A 20,698-nucleotide genomic window follows, 5' to 3' on the forward strand; every position below is an offset into this window, starting at 1 on the left:
AAGCCACCTCTTGTCGTAACTCCTTGCAGTAGCTTTCTCTCATACATTTTGCAGCGCTTTCACCTTTTGAAGTTTCTAATGTCAGATGTAAAAGGTCAGCTCACTGTTTCTCCCAGGAGAACTGAGGAACAAGAATGAAGCCATTCAAGTCTAGGGGTGGGTTACTCCTGCATTTCTTTAAATGACTGGTGGGAAATGCAGTTGCAGCCCCCCTCCCTGTAAAACCTCATTCACATTTTTAACTCCAGTGCAAATGGGTCCATGAGAACCCTTTTAAAAACATATATAGGATTAAAGGGTGACAGCTTTCAATGTTACAGCTTAGGGCCTATTCATAGCATAAAAGCATTCATGTTTAGCATTTATACAGTGTTTGAACTGGAATGCTCCAAGAAGGGCTGTAGCACAGTGGCAGAACATATACTTTACATGTAGCTAGTTCCTGGTTTAATCTCTGGCCATCTTCAGTTTTTAAACCACTCCTTAGAATCTTTGCCCAAAGGCTTAACATCTTCAAGGACATGATGCAAAAGAGGAATAAAAGGAATGAGAAGGATAGAAGAATAGCAGATCTGAGAATTACTCATTTCAGCCCTTGGGTAGCCATTGGAAATCAGAGATGATAGTACTAAGTGAGAAGGACTAGTACCCTGATTCAAGTTGTTGCCACAGTGAAGAAGTAATGCAGTTTGATACCAGTTTAACTGTCATGGCTTAATCCTATGAAATCCTGGGATCTGTAGTTTGTTGTGGCACAAGAGCTCTCTGACAGAGAAGGCTAAATATGTCACAAAACTACATTCCAGAATTCCATAGCATAGCGCCATGGCAGTTACAAGCAGTGTCAAACTGCATTAATTATGCAGTGTAGATGTAGCCTTAATCTAAGGCATGTATGTGTACAGACAGATAAAAATTTATTCTAGTCTACCTTTCTTAAAGTGGCTTGTAGGAATCTTCTGGTAATGTCTCATCCAGGCACTGAATGTGGGCCTTCAGTACAGGCATCCCTCAGTTCACAAAGCCTCTGATAAAGAAGCTCTTTTAATGACTTTTTATAGGAGCCCAGCCAAGCCCCCATCTCATCTTCTGTCTAGCTAGAAGTTTTTTTTGCAGCCTTGGCATTGGAAGGATGGTGAAGGAGGAATGGAGAAAATCAGACATTCAGTATAGGATTGCAGAAATGTGTCTGCAGTAAACAGTGCAATCAAACTTGACCTGGGAAAGAATAGGATTCTACTCTATCCTACTGCAGGGTGTGTGTGCTTATGTACAACAGGCAACATAAACAGCAGCCTCCAGAATCACTTACTGAGCATGTGTGAAGAGCAAAACTGTAACAGGGAAAAGCAGATTAGACTGCCTCACGAGCTACCCTGGTATATTAAAAAAGCATAGATCTATAAGCTTTGCCAGCAAAATGGAAAACATTAGAAAAGTGGAGACTGTTGAAAGAAAGAAAAAATCATCCCCAGATGCATTTTGGAAGAAGCTATCAAGTAGTCTTTAGAGAATTCAAAATCTTTTTTGTTTATTTCTGCAGCATTGACATGGTTCTTATATTTCACATGTGCATAATACTAGTTTTGAATAAAAAGGTTACTGAAACTTGTTGAACTGTGTTTATTTTTTGGGTGCAGGAATGTATTCCTATTTTTTCCATGTCATTTTTACCTCTGGTATCAAAGGCTTGGTATAATCCGACGGGAAGCACTGTCCTGGTGCCGATTCTAGGGTTCTGGAGCATGCAGCGACTGCACGCTCCCAAATCCTAGTCTGTACGGACACTGCCATCATGGTGGCCTCTTGTCCCCACAGGGGCCACCATGATGACACAAGTGTGATGCAGCATCTGCACGTCATGGCGCCACTCTTGCATCATTGATGCACGGCAGTGCACCAATGGCGCACTCGTTGCATCTGCCGCGTGCACCTAAAAGAACCCGTTTGTTCCAGGATTTTTTTTGGTGTGTCGAGACGCCACATGATTTGGCTGCTGCGGTGTCCCTTGGGAGCAAAAACGGGCGGCTCCAGCCCGCCCTTTTGGGGCAGTCTGTCGAGCCCCAAGGTTTCTGTTAAAGAAGTAATGCCCTGGAACACATCTTTTTTGTTAACTGTGGTATATCTGTACTGATAATAAGACTAGGTGATTCCAAACCAATCACTCAGCTCCCCCATTGTAGATAAGAAGTTGAAGCTAGAGGACAAGAGCATGTCTAAGCACTAGTTAAGCCCTTTGTGGGAAAGGTAATTCAGAAATGAGTAGCTGTGCTTAGGTCCCATTGAAATCAATGGGAGAAGTTTGCTATGACTAATTGAAGTTCCATTGTTTCACAGAGCCTGTATTTATGCCATAAATAACAAGATGGTACATGTGATGTGTGCATTCATAGGTCTGATGTACCTGTGTAACAGGTTACATTAATTATACTTCACTAACTCTGCTGCCCACCTGTTCATTATATAGTTCTCTGTCAAATGAATTGTTCGTTCACCTCTGATTTGGACTCGACTTTCACGTTCACCATAGACATGGATGTCTTTTGAAATGAAGAAAGTTGTCAGTGGATCCACAGCACAGCTTGGAAAAATATTTTTAGCTACAATTCCCAGAATCTTCAACCAGCACAGCCACTGCTGGTGGATTCTGGGAAGTGTAGTACAAAAGTATCATTTCCAAGCTTTGGTCCAGAGGTGGTGTAGGTAGCAGTTTTTCTCTTAATGTGTTTGGCAATAGATGTGTATTGAACATTAATCTAATGGTGGAGAAGAGGCGGTACCATTTATGACATGTGAGACTGAGAGCACAAGAGTACCATATACATTTTCTCAGAAGTAAATCTCATACATTTCAACAGGAATTAGTTCTCTGTACACTGAGTCCTTGGTATCCACTGGGGTTTGGTTCTAGCATCCCACCCCATGAATACCAAAATCCATGGACACTCAAGTCTCATTAAATACAAGGACTTAGTAAAATAGTGTCCCTTATATAAAATGGCAAAATCAAGGTTTGCTTTTTGGAATTTATATATCTTTTAATAGTTTCGAACTGTGGATGGTTGAATCTGTGGATAAAGAATGCACAGATACAGAGGGCCAACTGTACCTAGGGCTGCATCCACACTGCAGAAATAATCCAAGTTGATACCACTTTAACTGCCATGCCTCAGTGTTATGGAGTCCTGAGATTTGTAGTTTGTTGTGGCACCAGAGTGCTCTGACAGAGAAGGTAAAATGACTCCCAAAACTACAGTGCCCACAATTCCATAGCACTGAGCCATGGCCGTTAAAGTGATGTTATCCTGGATTATTTCTGCAGTGAAGATGCAGCCCTTGAGCACAAACTGCAATTGTGTTTCCCAGTTATGCCACTTTCCCCCACCCCTGATCACCAGATGTTGACATTGCTTACACTCTTATGTGAACATGGATTGAAATGAATGTTTGGTTGAACGGTGGTATAAAAAGTAAATATAACACTTGTTGCTTCTAGAAAGGGAAAAGAATGTCCTTGATCCTATGCTCTGTGTCTCAAGGAACATTTGTGATGAAATATTTAAGATAAGGAGCAAACGTGTGAAGCCTATAATTGCAGAGCAGTTAATAATACATCTCTGTTGATGGAAAAAGGATTGAGTAACTTTCTCTCTCTGTGTCCTCCCCTCCCTCCCTGTCTCCCTCCCATCAGAGAAGTGAAATGGCTTCTCTGTGACTTAACATGTATTTTCCATTGATGAACAGAAGTGAAAGAAAAAGAAAAATCTCTTTTTGAAAAGTCCTATTCTTCATCTTCAATAGTGCTCTGTCTTAGTCATATCTGCCAGCCTGGTTGCAAGTTTGTATGTGTTGTTACTGAAGAAACAAACAACAGGAAACAGTTTCCAGTTCAAAGGACCTGGAAACTGAACTGGACATTGTTCCTAATTGTTTGGGTTTTTTGGTTTTTTTTTTTTTTTAGTTTCTGGAAACTCAGAAGAAACATATAGTATGTTTCTGAGACTGTTCTGCACATGTTACATGTCCCTTCTGAGCTTGGAGGCCAGTTATTAGGGCACCTGCTGAAAATCCTTGTTCTTGTGATGCAGCTGAGGTACAGGATTCAGTTAGGGCTGAAGGTGTTACTTCTTTCAGCTACAACTCCCAGAACCCTCCCCCAGCCAACATGGCCAGTGGAGGATGTTTCAGATTCTTGTGCATGATCAGCTGATCTGACAAAATTGTGAGAAAGGAAAAGAAATATTAGGAGCCAAGGGGGTGAATGAGAGTGTACATCATATGTGTGAATGATGAACATTCCCATTCAGGTGAAATGACCTGCTTCAGGGGCACATTCAGAAATGCAACTAGGACTTTGGGATTGAAATCTAGAACACTGCAGAAATCCAGGACCCCATAGTCCCAGTCTAGAGAACAGCAGGTGATCAGGGCAATGGTGAACACCTAGGAATGCTAGGATTGTTGTTGTTGTTCTAATGCAGTACTTCTCAGGCTGTCTGATGTGGAGAACGAGCATTTATTATTTTTCAGAATGCCAAGGATGGGCACTAACTTTATGCCCATTGGGTACAATTGTTCTTTTCTTTCCTGGAAACTTGCCAGGAACCATCAGCAACTGGCTCAGGGACTGGCACCAGTCCAGGGACCCCCAGTTTGAGCAGCACTCTTCTGATGTACTAGGAACCTAGTGAGCCAGTATAGTATAGTGGCTTAATTGTTAGACTAGACTAGATACTGTGGGAAACCAGGGTTCAAATTCCTGCTCACCCATAACCCAGTAGGTGACCTTTGACCAGTCACACTCTCTCAGTCTTAGAGGAAGCTAATGACAAATCCTCTCTGCACAAATTTTGCTAACAAACCCCTGTAAGAGCATCATCATAAGTCAGAGTTGGCTTGAAAGCATATAACAAGAATGTACAGTCACCCCTCTGTTTTCACAGCAGATCCATTCTGGATGCTCTCGTGAAAATGAAAACTGTCGATATTCAAACCTCATGCGTGCTCCATTTTATCCCCCTCCATTTGCCACTCACGCATAATCAAGGGATGTGGATGCCAACTCTGTGAAATTGGAGGGATGACTGTATATGGAAATGTAAAGCATGGGATTGTGATGAGCGGGTGTAGGGGAAGAAATGTTTCTGTGGTGTATATGTATTATTTGTATGTATATTTGTATATGTGTATATCTCATTGACAGCCCATACAAACAGGACAAAATAAAGCTGCTTTGGGCCACTTTTGGAGGTATGTTGTTTAAATAATGCATGTGTCCTAAGAGGCCAGAAGCCGCGCCAAAGCCACACTCCAGTCTTAAGGACTGGAGTTCAGCTTTGGCACAGCTTCTGGCCTCTTAAGAAGTGTGTCATTTAAATAACATACCTCCAGAATGACCTGAAGCAGCTTTATTTTGGCCTGTCTGTACGGGCTCTAAGTCCAGAATATGGCAGTCATATACCATGAGTTGAGAAGGGGCAAATAAAGGCAGGAATTAGTGTTCAGCACGACTTGTTAAAGTGATAACCTTAACAAGGTGTCAGGTTAAATGATTTGGGCCTGCACTAGCATGTTTAATTAACCAGCTACTGCACAGTATAGTCTATGGCTATTTGCGACTGGTATATAGGTGTTTCAGTTTATATTGATATGAATTTCATAACAATCACGTCAGATTCATGCACTTATATATATAAAACACATGCATAATTTACAGGTATCCTTTGTATAGAAGGAAAAATCATTTTGGAAAATGGCTCAGACAGTTTAACGTTCTTTCTCTGTTAGTAAGCTGCAGATGTTTCTGTTAAGACATTTAAAAAAAAGACACCTCTTTTCTCATTTTCTTAAAGGCACCACAGAGTGATTTGCTTGCTTCGCATGACTGGAGCTCACCTTTCCAGCCAGGAACTTGTGAATGTTGGAACAGAACTCTGCAGGTAAGAAAAAGTTCTTTCAAATTCAGTGATGACATTGTAATGTAATTCTCAGATGGGCCACACATGTATGTAGATCACATGATTTTTCCACACTAATTTACTGACAAGCAGCTGTACATATGAATTGACTCTGTCTATAACTCTGTATGTGTGGTGATCTAAAGGTCATGTTGTGGTGGGGCATTTACATGGTACATCAGTCAACTTATCTGTTTCACATAACACAATTATAACTTTTAATTACCACTTTAACTGCCACGGCTCCATCCTATGGAATCCTGGAATTTGTAGTTTCATAAAGTATTTACAGTTCTCTCCAAGAAAGCTCTAATTCCTCACCAAACTGCAAATGTCAGGATTTCATAGGATGTAGTCATTTACAGTTAAAGTGGTATCAAGATGCTGTAATGGTGAAGTGTAAATGAGACTTATATCATTGAGAGGGTATACTCAGAACTTGCAAAGGTACTTTTTTGGAATACAATTTCCAGAAATCCCTAGCCAGCAACATTACAAAAAACATTTTCCAAGCACAGGGTATGCATGTATGATGCTTCCCACAGAAGGTGTATCTACACTGTCTGCTTAATCCTGGCCCAGTCTGGAGCATTATCCCTGGACTGGAATTGATCACAATGGCGACCATACACAGCAGGCCAAATCTGGTGTGACACCGCATTATGCACATGGGTCATCCAGGCCAAAACCCCATTGGCTCCACTGCCACCACTTTGTAGGCAAGAGCTCATTGTAGAGCCTGCCCAGCATACACTGCTTCTGCTGAAAACAGAAATGAGCACCTGGAAATGTGACCAACAAGGAATGCAGAGAGCCAAGAGCTGCACTGTTCCCTTTTCCTGTGCTGAACTGTGCAAAGAAGGTGGATGGTGCAGATCTTGATGTGCAGACAACTGGATTGGGCTGAATTGGACCAGATCCAGCTGTCCATATGCCAAAAGAACCTGAAGTCACTCTAAGGTTTCTGGGAAACTCTGGGATTTCCCCTGACTTTGCATAGTTCAGAGCAAAGTTGTGTTTACTTTGATCTGAATTATGCTAAGAAACCCCTATAAGAGCATAATCAAAAGTCAGAGTTGGCTTGAAAGCACATAATAAGAATGTCCCCAGAAGTAGCCATACATTAGAAGTGCCAGAGTATGGAGTTTTCACTGGTATAAACAAGCCCAGAGTTTCTAATAATATGAGTTGAGTGAATATCTTTGAACTTAAGACCAGTTTTGCTTTGTGTATTCCAGAAAAGAATGCTAATACAGTCCTTACCCTCCAGTCTGACAGGCTCAAAATCTGCTTTGTCAAAACTTACTCAGCTGTCAGGATTATTAAGAGGAGTGGCTAAATAAAAAAAACCTTTATACTCTTTTGCAAATAAATTGACCCACATTTAGCCTTTTCTGCCCTCAGAAGAACCTGTTTAACTGGCTAGCCTTAGAAGATGGCAAAATGCTTTGGGGCTTTCAACAACAAGCAGAAAAATAAAAGAATCAGTAGATGATGCAATATAGTTAGCTAGCACCAGATTTGCATTTCTCATATATGCTTCTTCATGGGTGCTTATGGAAAAAACGAATAAATTGCAAATTTGGTGAACTCATCAGCTTTTAGTGTGAACTGCAGCTGTGCACAAACAGCCTTTTGTCATTTTTCATCTTACGTGTGAGCATGAAAATGGGGGGGGGGGCATTTCACCTATCTTTTCACTGTAAGGAGAAATCTCCCCACATACAGCTTCTAGCAGTATTCTTTCTTTCCTTAAGGGATTTTCTCTGGTAAGAAAAAACATTGATGACACAATGGCAAAACAGAATGTCTGGGTCCCTTGGGAAATTCTGTGGATGAAGCAGGATGATTGCACAATAAAAATTAAATCTGGAAACTGCAGTCGAAATTACATAGGAGCAAGTCCTCCTCCTCTTTGCTGTTATTTGGTGTACTGCAAGTAGAAACAATAGGAACTGCATTGGCAGACTGTCTACCACTTTGTATTCTAGTCATCATTTGGGTCAGAATTTCTGGGCATCATTGGGGTATATGTGTGACCCATATGTGGCAGTGAGGAAATAAAACTCACCTCTACACAGTTGCATGCCCCTGATATGGAGCTTGATGCTGGGATAGAATGTGAACTGCCTCCAGGGTGACCAGACACCCTCCTTTTCCAGGACACATCCTACATTTCAACCTTATGTCTAGGAGGAATTCCAAAATGTCCTCCATTCTGAACATGACTAAGAAGCATGAATTTATATTTATATTAGTATTTTTAGCTTTTATTTTGTAATGTCCTACATTTTTCTTGAAAGCCCCACATTTTGCGCTGCTTTGTTCTCCTTTGGGCACCCTTACTGGCTCAGTTTTCCCAGCATTAATAGCTAAACCAGGTTTTTGTGTCACATAAATAGATATATATGGGAGAACAAAATTATAATAAACAAAATGATATTGGTGTATATAAATGCATTTGCAGCTCTGTACTGGCTTCATCGAGCCAGTGTGGCATAGTGGTTCAACTGCTGGACTACAGCTCTGGAGACCAGGGTTCAGATAACCCACTGGCTGGCCTTAGGCAAGTCACGCACTCTCAGCCCCAGAAAACCCCATAATAGGGTTGCCTTAGTGTTGCCTTAAGTCAAGACAATTCGAAGGCACACAACAACAAATAATTTACAGTATTCATTCATTCATTTACACTATCTTGGTTTATTCCCCATATATACAGTCACCCCTTGGAACTCGCAGGGGATCCGTTCCGGACCTCCCCCCCCCCCGACATGTGAGTTCCAAATCTCACACATATTCAGGTCCCATAGGCTTGAATGGGGCACATGCATGCGGGGCACGTGCCCATTAAGGTTAATGGCGGTCGCCCCTCTGCGGATTTCCAAGTCCACAGATTTCAAGTCTGTGGACTTAGAAAGGAGATAGTTTAGGGAATAGACACAAACACACACACACATATAGACCAATATATTGTAAAAACAACTCTGCAGGATCTTATTTGGCTAGAAATTATGTTTGATTAACATCTCTGTTACAATAAATAGTGAAAAATTAGATGAGCCTTGAACCATTCATATCAGGTTGCCACTCCAAATTGAAAAATTGCAAGGGGTGGGTGAGTTTTAGGTGGGGGAGAGAAGCAACCAAATTCCCTTTTTCTATCTCTACTCTTTCTCCTATATATCAAAATGCCAGTTAATGAAATCCAAGGATGTTTTCCTTCAAGTCTGTTATCATAGCCCATCTCCCAGTTGAAACGCTGTTCCATTCTGATCACAGCTGTCGAGGAAAATTATGATTGTGACAGAACTTTGACCATGCCTCTAATACCTGATTATCTTTCCTGTGAAAAAAAAATATGGAGTGGGTTTTTTATGATCTTAATCTATCATCAGTCCTGGCTGTTATGGAGACTGCGTAAAAAAGGCACAGGCAGGTTGGCAGGAAGGGATGGTATCCTTGAATGTGCTTGAGGCAGAATTATCTTCCCCTCATGCCAAATGACTACTCTGCTAATCAAGGCTCTTCACCAACGCAGAAGCACAATCTCTTAACTATGGGTGACACTTTTCAGCTGCAAACATCTCAATCTCCTACAGTGGTTTAATACAATTTTTTTTGTGGAGAGTTAAAAGGATAGGTAAAAGCTTCTGGAAAAAAGATAAAGAAAGACATGCAGTGTTACTTTTTGTGAGGGAGACCATTGCCCTTAGGACAGGTCTGTACAGTATACAAACTATCAAGCCACTAGTTTGTGTAATATGGTGACCTCCAAGCTACTGTACAACTCTTCCTGCAATACTAGCTGGGCAGCAAAATTCCTTTTATTGGGCCTTTGATGCCTGGTGGAACCATGTTTGGTTTGGTGGGTCACAAGGCATGTGGGTCTGTGACTTAAATTTTGCTTTGTTTGCAATATTCATTTATGTTTGGCCCCATAGAACCCAGGAAAAATTACAATAACACATAACAAGAGATTGTTTCGAAAATCCATTTCGCTTCCTAGGTGGTGTGTGGATGGCTGCTAAACTCAAAGGGAACACGGAAAGTCTCAAGTTGTGACAGATGATGTCATACTCCTTTGCTAATTAGAAGGTTCCAGGGCTTCATCCCTGCAAGCTCTGGCTTCACTATACCACTCTTCACCATTATATCTGGGTTATAAAGATTTTGTAAACTTTTTGATACAAAGAAATCCTGAAAGAGCTGAGATTATACAGGTGACAGTGGCACAATGCATGGTAAAGACAATAATGGCTTTGTAGCAGCATTTGAAAAATCCCAGCCTCATTACCATTTTTACACTTTGTTTCTCTTCATGGTCACCGAGGTTTCCAGGTAATGCACAATAGATAAAAACAGTTTAAAATTATATATTAAAATAGAATAAATGTTTTTTAAAAAGCTCCCCAATAAAACCATTCCATGTTGGTAGAAATACAGGGTAATAAACAACAACAACAAAAAACATGCCTATATAAATAAATATATGAAGAAATAAAAATATATTATAAATATGTAAATAATCTATAATACCATCCTATGTTGGTAGAGTGTAATGGTTTGAGTGTTGGATTATGATTCTGGTTGTCAGGGTTCAAATCCCTGCTTGGGCATGGGAACTCACTGGGCAACCTTGGGCAAGTCACATTCTCTCACCTTCAGAGGAAGGCAAAGGCAAGCCTCCTCTGAGCAAAGCTTGCCAAGAAAACCTCATTACAGATTCACTGATGGTCACCAGAAGTCGGAAATGACTTAAACAACAACAACAATCAATAATCCCCAAAGCCAACACTGAAACTGGCTTTAAGGCTCAAAGGCCAGGTAGCGTTGGACACTTGCCAGTTGCTCAATAGGGATGAAGCCAGCCTGATTTCATTTGGCAGGGAGTTTCACAAGTGGGGTGTCGCTACAGAGAAAGCCCAGTCTTGTGTGCTCTCCAACTTATTTATTCATTCAACTATTCTTGTTGTTGTTGTTGCTAATTGCCTTCGAGTCTACCTCAACTCATTGCAACCCTGTGAATGAGACATCTCCAAGACTCCCTAAAAAGGCAATGCACTTTTAGGCTGCATCAATAAAAGTATACTGTCTAGATCAAGGGAAGTACTGTAATAGTGTCACTGTATTCTGCTTTGGTCAGGCTGGACTATTGTGTCCAGTTCTGGGCACCACAGTTCAAAAAGGATGTTGAGAAACTGGAGCATGTCCAAAGGAGGGCAACTAAAATGGTGAAGAGTCTGGAAACTATGTCATGTGACTTAGGGAGCTAGGTATGTTTAGTCTGGAGAAGAGAAGGTTAAGAGGTGATATGATAGCCCTATTCAAACATTTGAAGGGATATCATATAGGGAGCAAGCTTGTTTTGTGCTGCTCCAGAGAACAGGATCCGGAACAATGGATGGAAACTACAGTAAAAGAGATTCCACCTCAGCATTAGGAGGAACTTCCTGACAGTGAGGGCTATTCAACAGTGGAACACACTTCCTCGAAGTGTAGTGGAGTCTCCTTCTTTGGAGGTCTTTAAACAGAGGCTGGATGTCAGGGGTGCTTTGATTGTGAGTTCCTGCATGGCAAGGGGTTCAATTGGATCCCCCTTGTGGTCTCTTCCAACTCTATGATTCTATGATTTGATTTCTTGACTCTGCAGTCTGTTCTGATCAATGTTTGATGCAATGTATGGGAAATCTTTATTTCAAAGGCTTTCATGGCCGACATCCATAGTTTTTTGTGGGTTTTTCGGGCTATGTGGCCATGTTCTAGAAGAACATGGCCACATAGCCCAAAAAACCCACAAAAAAACAATCTTTATTTTGATTTCCTCTTTAGCTAGGTTGAATTTTTGTAAATTCTGTGTGGTCATTATCTTTGTTTTCAGTAAACCTGCCTTTTCACTTTCCTGTTTAACTTTCCTTAGTAATTGTTCCAAATTTATGATGTTTTTCGCTAGTAGTATAGTGTCATCTGCATATCTTAGATTGTTGATATTTCTTCCTCTTAACATCTCCTTCTTCTAAGTCTAAACATGCTCTTGTTATGACGTTTTCTGCATAAAATTTGAACAAGTAGGGTGATAGAATGCATCTTTACCTGACCCCTTTGCCAGTTAGGAACCATTCTGTTTCTTCATCTTTTGTTCTAACAGTAGCCTCTTGTCCTAAGTATAGATATCATCAACACTATCAGATGTAGTGGCACTCCCATTTCTTTAAGAGTATTCCATAGCTTTTAGTTATCAATGCAGCCAAAGGCTTTGCTATAATCTATAAAGCACATATTAATTTTCTTCTGGAATTCCTTGGTGTGCTCCATTATCCATCATATGTTTGTTATGTGGTCCCTAGTGCCTCTTCCTTTCCTGAACCCCGCTTACACCTCTGTGATTTCTCTCTCCATATATGATTGGAGCCTATGCTGCAGAATTTTAAGCATAATTTTGCTTACATGGGAAATTAATGCTATGATCTATAGTTGCTGTAGTTTTTGTGTCTCCATTTTTTGTGGATAGGGATATATATTGATCATTTCCAATCTGTTGGCCACTGTTTTGTTTTCCATATTTGTCACCATATTTTAGTTAACATTAGAATTGATTTTGTCTTTATGGGTTGTAGCAGTTTAACTGGAATATTGTCGATTCCTGGAGATTTGTTCTCTCCAATTTTTCTTATTGCAACTTCTACATCTCTTTCTAAAATGTGGGGTTCATCTTTGTATGGCTGTTCATGCCATATGTTATTCATTTTTTCATCTCTTTTATATTGCTCTTTTGTATTCCTTACCTACTCTATGTCAAAAGATCTCAGGCAGCATACAGGTACAATCAGTGCAAACAAATTAAAAAATTAAGGCAATAAAATAATTTGAATATGCTAAAAACTTATTAAATATGATTAACAAGTTAAAACAGGTTTAAAATAATGTTGAGATAAAACAGTGAGGACCAGAGGCTTAAACAAAGCAGCCTGTTCTTTACTTGGTGCCTAAATGAAATGTTCTTTACTTGGTGCCAGGCAGGCCTCTAAGAGCAGAGCATTCACAATTGGGATGACAGGACTGTGAAGGTCCTCTCCCATATCTTTATACGGTATATTAACGTGACTGGTGGGAAACAGAAAAGGTCCTCAGCAAGCCTCAGTCCTTATCAAGTCACATATAGGGTGAGGCACTCTCCATTGAAGTCCCAAGCCATTTAGTGCTTTAAATGTAATCACAGGCCCTCGAATTCAGACTGGAAGCATACTGGCAGTCGAATACCCTCCAACATTTTACAGATGAAAGTCATAGTATGTATGTAGTGAATTAACATCAGTGTGTATTCAATATGGCAAAATATATTAATACAGAAGCAAACACAAGCTAGCAGAGGCTGCAGCAGTTTGCTTTGGCCTTAGACTACTAGAAAAGGCTTGATTCTGTCCCTTCTCTAACCTTCCTCTGCTCAGTTAATTGAGTGCAAATTGCTTTGCACTTTGAACTCAGCTTGGAGCAATTGAATTAAGATGAGGACGAAGGTGGGGGGAAAGGAAAGAGGAGGAGAGAGAAATTGGTACATTTTAAAAGAAGCTGAAAAAGTGGGATGACAGAAGATTAATCAGGACTGTCCCTGCAAAATTGGGACAGTTGGAGGGTATGGTAGCCAGTCAACCTAGCTTCACAGTGTTGTGGAACATACAACCTGGCCTCTGTTAATGATCTCAAATTTTGAAAGGCTCATATGTAAGGAGGTGATCTTTCAGATATTCTGGTCTCTGGCTGCTTTGGATTTTGTAGGTGAAAGTTGGCACCTTGAATTGAGCTTGGAAACAAATTGGAACCCAGTGCATTCAGTACAAGCCTAGCAATATATGATTCCTTAGCATATATCAAACTAGACTAACCATATCTCAGGACCTGGTCCTAAGTCTCCAGTTTTCATGAGCCATCTCTGGGTGGGACAGTTTTGTAGGACTCAACTCCAGGCAAAAGGAAAAGACTGTATCCAGTGTGAAGTCGAAGGCTTTCATAGCCGGCATCCATGTTTTTTTTGTGGGTTTTTCAGGCTATGTGGCCATGTTCTAGAAAATTTTCTTCCTGGCGTTTCGCCAGCATCTGTGGATGCCAGCCATAGATGCTGGTGAAACGTCAGGAAGAAAATTTTCTGGAACATGGCCACATAGCCCAAAAAACCCACAAAAAACCTTTGTATCCAGTCTTCATCTCAGCTAGCAGAGCAGCAGCCTGCAAAAATGTTGGTACAATAGATTTGTTGGTACAATAGACTCAACAGGGGTGAATGGCTATTTCCAAACAGGACTAAATGTTCTCTCTCTGTGTAGATGTGTATGTGTGTATGTGTGCATGTGTGCGCATGCGCACACAGATGAATTTGAATGACAATTTGTGAGCAACTGTGGTTAGTATTTAATGCGCAACACTTAATGACATCACTAAGCGACCATCTCTACATCTCAGGTTTTGGGACAATCCTGAACCAGAGATCTTACATCAGACAACAGTCTGCTTGTTGCATTATATTGCAGCTGTAGCTTCCAAATATTCTTCAAGGAGGCACATTTGATGGGCCTTCTCACTGGCTGCTCCCAGGCTCAGGAATTCCCTGCCAAGGGAGGCCAGATTGGTTCCTCTTTGATATCTTTCTTTTGGCAGGCAAAGACATTATTTAGTCTGGCAGACTTTGGAATTTAAGCAAGTTTGTTGCTGAAGGGAGCTTTAGCCGGTTGAATGCTGTTCATTTCTTTTTATTTATGTGTTCTTAATTGATTTCATTTACTTATTTTTATTTAATGTGCTTTTAAATCACCCTGTAACCAAAGATCTCCTGGTAGTGTAAAATCTGTTAAAAATATCAATTTTTAAAAATACAACAATAAGAAAAGGCTAGCAAAGACATAGAACATAAAACCAGCAGCACTGAGTAAAATGGTTCAGTAAAAAATAAATAAAATTAAAAATTAACAACCAGTAATAGGATAAATGTCAGTGTGATGTAGTGGTTTGAGGGTTGGACTGTGACTTTTGGAGACCAGGGTTCAAATCCCTGCTCAGCCATGGAAAGCCACTGAGTGACCTTGGGCATGTCATACTTTCTCAGCCTCAGAAGAAGGCAAAGGCAAACCCCCTCTTGCCAAGAAAATCCTGTAATAGGTGAAGGCACACAATAACAAGAGTAGGATAAAAACCTAATGGTATGTAAATGCTCAAAATGAATTTTAAGTGCTTTTAAAAAACTTTCTAACTGTGACTTTGTGTTAATTTGCTATTATTGCTATTAACAACTTTCACGGACATTTTAGTGGGGAAATGCCATATAAATTTAACAGACAAACAGACTCTTTGGGAGGCTGTATCCAGCCCAGATCTGCCATAATGTGCTCAAGTGACAGCTGCTTCTCAATAGAGATCTCACACCCAAAATCTGGATTCATTTAGAAAATTACCACTTTGTTCCCACGCCAGTGATATCTTGCATGGAAAATCGCCCCTAGCTCAAGCCATCCTAGAACCCTAGGGCTTATGTGCCACAGTCAGGAAACACCTCTCAGCTTTCTTTCTAGATTCTTGCTTCTTATGTTCTTGTTTGTAGCAGTTTTTCAAATTGCATCTCTTTGAGTCAGAAAAATAAACAACTCAGACCTCCCCAAACTAAATGTACCATTTTGAGAAAAAACACATTAGCCTTAGGAAACTCTTGATTTCAATAAAGCGTACTTCTAAGTAATATTGTGAGCCTCTAGTCTGCCATGCAATATCAAAGGTGAATTAGATAAAGGGCTTCTTGAACCTGAGTCAAAATTTACACATCTGTGCTTGTTGACTGTACAGAATGTGCAAAGGGGAGACACATGTCTCTGAGCTGCCAGGAACACACACTGTGTAGGGCTGCAATACATTTTAGCTATGCATTTGGAGACAAAATGTGGCTCCCAATCACATCTTATATCAACCTTCCCTAGCTTGGTGCCCTTTAGATGTCCTGGACTATGATTCCCATTAGGCCCAGCTACCAGTAATGAAAGCTCATGGGAGCTAAAGTCAGCAACATCTTGTAAGGATGAGGTTGGGAACCCTGCCTTACACAAATGGGTATAAAAATATATCCATGTACAGAGTCAATTGGCTTTCAGGCTTTTAGAGGGTGATTTCATTCTCAGAGGTGTAGTTGAGTTAGTCTGTTACAGAAAAATTAATAAAGAGATTTGTGATGTTTTAAAGACCTAAAGACTCTTTACTTCTTTGGCATGGGCCAAATAAAACATTCTCTGCCTGTTCCCATGGTGACCAGACCAGACAACACATGGACAAAACCCTGGTTCTGCTCTGAACTCTATCTCTAGACAATGTCTAACCAGTTCAGCATCAAACCTGTGTATTACTACCTTACAGCGTGTTAAAATAAATCACCTTTTGCTCTGGATCTTCCTGGAAGATCTGGAGTCCTTCATTTCAGTGCCAGATATCTGTTTACAATGTGTCTTGCTATGCTGCCTACTGCCGCTGGTGCAAGTTGCTCACTGTGATCAGGCGCCAGCCATGGAATCGATGTTGGATGCCTAGCTTTTCATTATATGCAAATTAGAAATCTTGGTTGAACACTGAGCAAGCAGGCAAAACAACGCAGAGTTTTTTAGCTGGCTTTGTTAAAAGTTGGTTAATCAGATGAACAACTGCTTTAATTTAAACCATGGTTTCTGGATGCATATAACTATAAGCTGTGAATCAGGCAAGATGAATGAGAATCTGGCTTATTGCTCCACCAGACCATGCTGGGGGGGGGGGGGGGTTGAGAGGTTTGCTCAGATTCCAGTGGCCATGCATGGTGTGCTAACTCATGCTTTAACATGTGTGAACCCTCCCTAACAGATTTATTGATTTATTGATTTTGTTGCCAGCTTGAGTCCTCTTTCTGAGTGTACAAGGAAATATATTACATGCATGTTATTATTACTTACCGGATGAGACAAAATGGTATCAAGTGGCAATGAAATGCAAAGAGCACAAACTATACGAAGCTTGTATATAAATGTGAAGATACACCCACTAAAGATGGTGGCAAATTTGGGTGTGCAACGCCAGTACCCTTGTGAGATCAAACTCTTCTACCCAAAAAGGCTCTGATGCTGATGTAAAGTTCAAAAAGGGGAAGTTTAATTTAAAGACAAAAATAAAGAGTTTTCTCCTCCAGCTCTAGATAAATTATCTTTACAGTTTGGCTTTCAGCAATCTTCCAGATGTCATCTCTCTGGGTTTGATCTCCTCACTCAAGGATCTGGTGCAGGGTCTTTCAGCTCCTGAATTCTTTGACTTGATGTAGATAACTAAACTGGCTAACGTGTCTTGGTAACTATTGGCTAAATAGTACCTAGTAACTGATGGCTAACGTGTAAGAAATGCCCTTCCGGCTGTCTGGCCTGTTTGCCACCAAAAGACAGCTCTCTGTCTGCTCACACAAAGACTGCTCCAAACTAAAAGCCTCTAGCTAAGCAGAGCATGCTGGAAAGGGCAAACCAAACCTGGAAAATGAGGGGAACCCTACAGCTCCCTCACAAACTAATACAATGAATTTCCCTACAACAAATATTCTATGTGGCCTGAACCAACACGAAAGAAAATGCAGGGGGAGATTCAAAGTAGTCCTGGCAGACATCACAATAAAACTTATTTCAGTTCCAATATAGATATTGCTTTAGACACAGGCCTTTTTCGTCAAATCGTTACCTCTAAAAGCTTGTTCTTTTGGTGGGAGTTGTTTCTGTTCTTAACAACTGAGTGAGGGTACTACCAGCAAATAACACTTGCTATTGACCTTGCTATTCTAACCTGCTGTTTCAGGACGAAACCATGAAGATCAAATGAAATGCCGAGAGCCACAGTTCATATAAGGATTCTCGAAGAGCTTATGTGTTTAATGTTTTATGATGAAATATATCACTTTGGGACATCTTGAGATGTGCCCAAGCTGTGTTCTGCAGTGTGTACATTGACCAAAGCAAACTATAATTCTTCAACTATCAAGTGTTTCATTCTGAAGAATAACTTCTTGTGCATGCCAGTATCTGTTGAACTGGTGTGTCTGTGCGAAGACTAATGCATGCAAAGGGGACAAATGAGACAACAATCAGACAACAAATTAGTGTCTGAATGGAGAAAAAAGTCCCTCAACAGCACTACTTAGGTTGTGGCACATTCAAGGACTGGATGGCATGTTATTTTTTTCTTGTTTTTGTTGCTACAACTGTACCTACTAATCGGAGTTGGAAATAGTTTATTCACATTTTACCCTATTGCTTTGAAATGTTGCTTCTTTAAGGTCTTTAGCTTTTCATAATGACCCTGGCTTCACAAACTCCCTTCTGAATCTTTCCTTAAGGATCCTTCTCTCTTTCTTTTCGGAGAAATTTAGCTAGAGACTTATCATTAGATGCAATTATGAAATCTTTCAACATATTACTAATCTTGTGTATATCTAAGATGTTGGAAAGGACAAATTAGTGATGCATCTGATGAAAGAGTATAAGTAAATCTCCTGACTCATTATAAGGAAAAGGCTGGAATCTGAAAGGCAATTTTCCCATGCCAGGAACTTCATTAACCCAATATATGAACCTGAGAGAATGTTTGGTTAAATAAATGACTTGTTGCTAATCAATTCATTCTTTTTAATGAAATGTCTTCATTTGCTTGGAATTAGAGAGGTAGTCTACCAGGCAGGAAGTTTAAACAATGAACACCTCCATTTTTTAAAGTGGAGAAACATCTTTTATTAAAAATGCCACCAAAACATAAAAATGCAATAGAATTGTTAAAAGTGCAATACAGCAATGTGTTTGGGGATTGAAAAGAGCCAGAGTCCTTTTCTCCTTTGTCCTCTCTTTGAAGGGAACAAAGGGCAAAAAATCTGTGCGTTTAGGACTTAGTGTTTGATTTATGGCTCTTTGTGCATATTGTTACTTCATTTCACAGGTATTTATCTCATTTATTCATTATTTCTTAATTAATAGGCTCTACGTGGAATACCAAAAGTTAAGTCAGAAAAGATAGGGTACTTACTTGCTGTGCTGGGACAATAGCCTGAGTCTACAGGCGTAATACGGAGATAGGAAGCAATACATATGCCTCAGTCCAACTCTCTCAGCATAGCTAATATACGCTGATCTATATCCTCCTCAACTTACGAAAAGCCCCTAAGCCCCATATGGCCATCCAGGTTTGTGGTTAGGAGGAAGCCACAGAAAAGTGTCTGGATGTCCCCATAGCCAGATCAAAATGATCACGGTAGTGATGTCATTTTGCATCTTGCTATAGACTGTAGCCGGATGCTCTGATCCTGCCTCAGCCTACTTGCCACAGAGCATGGAATGACCATGCGGGGAGCCTTCAGGAGATTTTTTGTAAGTTGTGGGGAGGGCTTTAGGGATGCGGTGGGAGAAAGGAATTCCAACCCCTGCAGCACCCAAAAAGGACATCCACACATGTAAGAGTAACTTGCACATGTGTATATCCCTAACAGAGATGCAGCCTATATGTAATAACTTTACCTGTAACATATTACTTTTTGAGGTTAAAAAGGACATATATACTTGCCCTTGCCCTTCTGGCTGACTGTTCAGGGAGGAGATGCATAAAAAATTCTTTACATGTATAGTCAAGGGTAGGCAAACCTTTTTGAGCCGGGGGCCGGTTGCTGTCCCTCAGACAACTGGGGGGCCGAAGCCAAAAAAATAATAATTAAATAATTCAAATTTTTTTAATAACTAAATAATAAAAATAATTCCACATACACTGCACACATCAAATTTTGAAGTAAAAAACAGAATGGGGAACATATACAATATTTAAATTGAAGAACAGTTTCCCGGCCTCGGTGAAGGCTTCGGTCTCAGAGGCCGGGAAGGAGGGAGAGGGCCGCTCAAGATCGCGGCGACCGCCTTCCCACGCCTCTGTGGAGGCTTGGGCCTTCACAAGGCTGGAAGAGGAGGAGGGCCGCCCATGATGCGGCGATTGTCGTGATCGCAGGCGGCCCCCGCGCCCTTTCCCGGCCTCTGTGGAGGCTCGGCCTGAAGAGGCCGGGAAGGAGGGAGGAGGCCGCCCGATCGTGGCATCATCGCGATCGCGGGTGTCCCCTGCGCCCTTTCCCGACCTCTGTGGAGCTTCGGCCTTCACAGAGGCCGAGAAGGAGGAGGAGGCCGCCCACGATCGCGGCGATTGCCACAATCGCGGGCGGCCCCCACGCCCTTTCCCTGCCTCTGTGGAAGCTTCGGCCTTCACAGAGGCCGGAAAGGAGGGAGGAGGCTGCCTTTTGCAGGCGGCAATCGCGGCAGGGCCCAGCTGGGGCTGGTCCCGAGCCTCGGCAGGGCTTGATGCGGCCCGTGGGCCTAGGTTGCCCACCCCTGGTATAGTTTATTGCATCTCTCCGGGAGGGGATAATTTCCAATCACCTTGAAACAGGCAATATTGAACCACTTTTAAAGAAACCTCCCTTGATCCCCTGCAGATGTGTATTATAGACCGGTCTCTTTACTACCATTCTTGGGCAAGGTGATCGAGAGAACAATCGCCTTTCAGCTCCAAGCTGTCTTGGATGAAACAGATTATCTAGACCAGGGGTAGGCAACCTTTTTTTGAGCCGGGGCCCGGGTTCTGTCTCAGACAACTGGGGGGCCGAAGCCAAAAAATAAATAATTAATATTTTTTTTTAAAATTAAATAAATAAATAAACTGGGACAAATGTAGGACAACAT

At 41.1% G+C, this 20,698-nt stretch overlaps 1 protein-coding gene across 1 annotated transcript in view; it reads left to right on the forward strand.

Annotated features, from left to right (window-relative positions):
• The window catches only part of LOC121936760 (60 kDa lysophospholipase-like), a 115,043-nt gene that overhangs the window by 70,527 nt on the left and 23,818 nt on the right, over nt 1-20,698 (forward strand). Inside the window, exon 13 of the mRNA XM_042479313.1 lies at nt 5,853-5,939. Within this exon, the coding sequence (XP_042335247.1) occupies nt 5,853-5,939 (87 nt within the window). The remainder of the gene's footprint in view (nt 1-5,852; nt 5,940-20,698) is intronic.

The sequence above is a fragment of the Sceloporus undulatus genome, chromosome 1, assembly GCF_019175285.1.
Source record: "Sceloporus undulatus isolate JIND9_A2432 ecotype Alabama chromosome 1, SceUnd_v1.1, whole genome shotgun sequence".
NCBI classification, from domain to species: Eukaryota; Metazoa; Chordata; class Lepidosauria; order Squamata; family Phrynosomatidae; genus Sceloporus; species Sceloporus undulatus.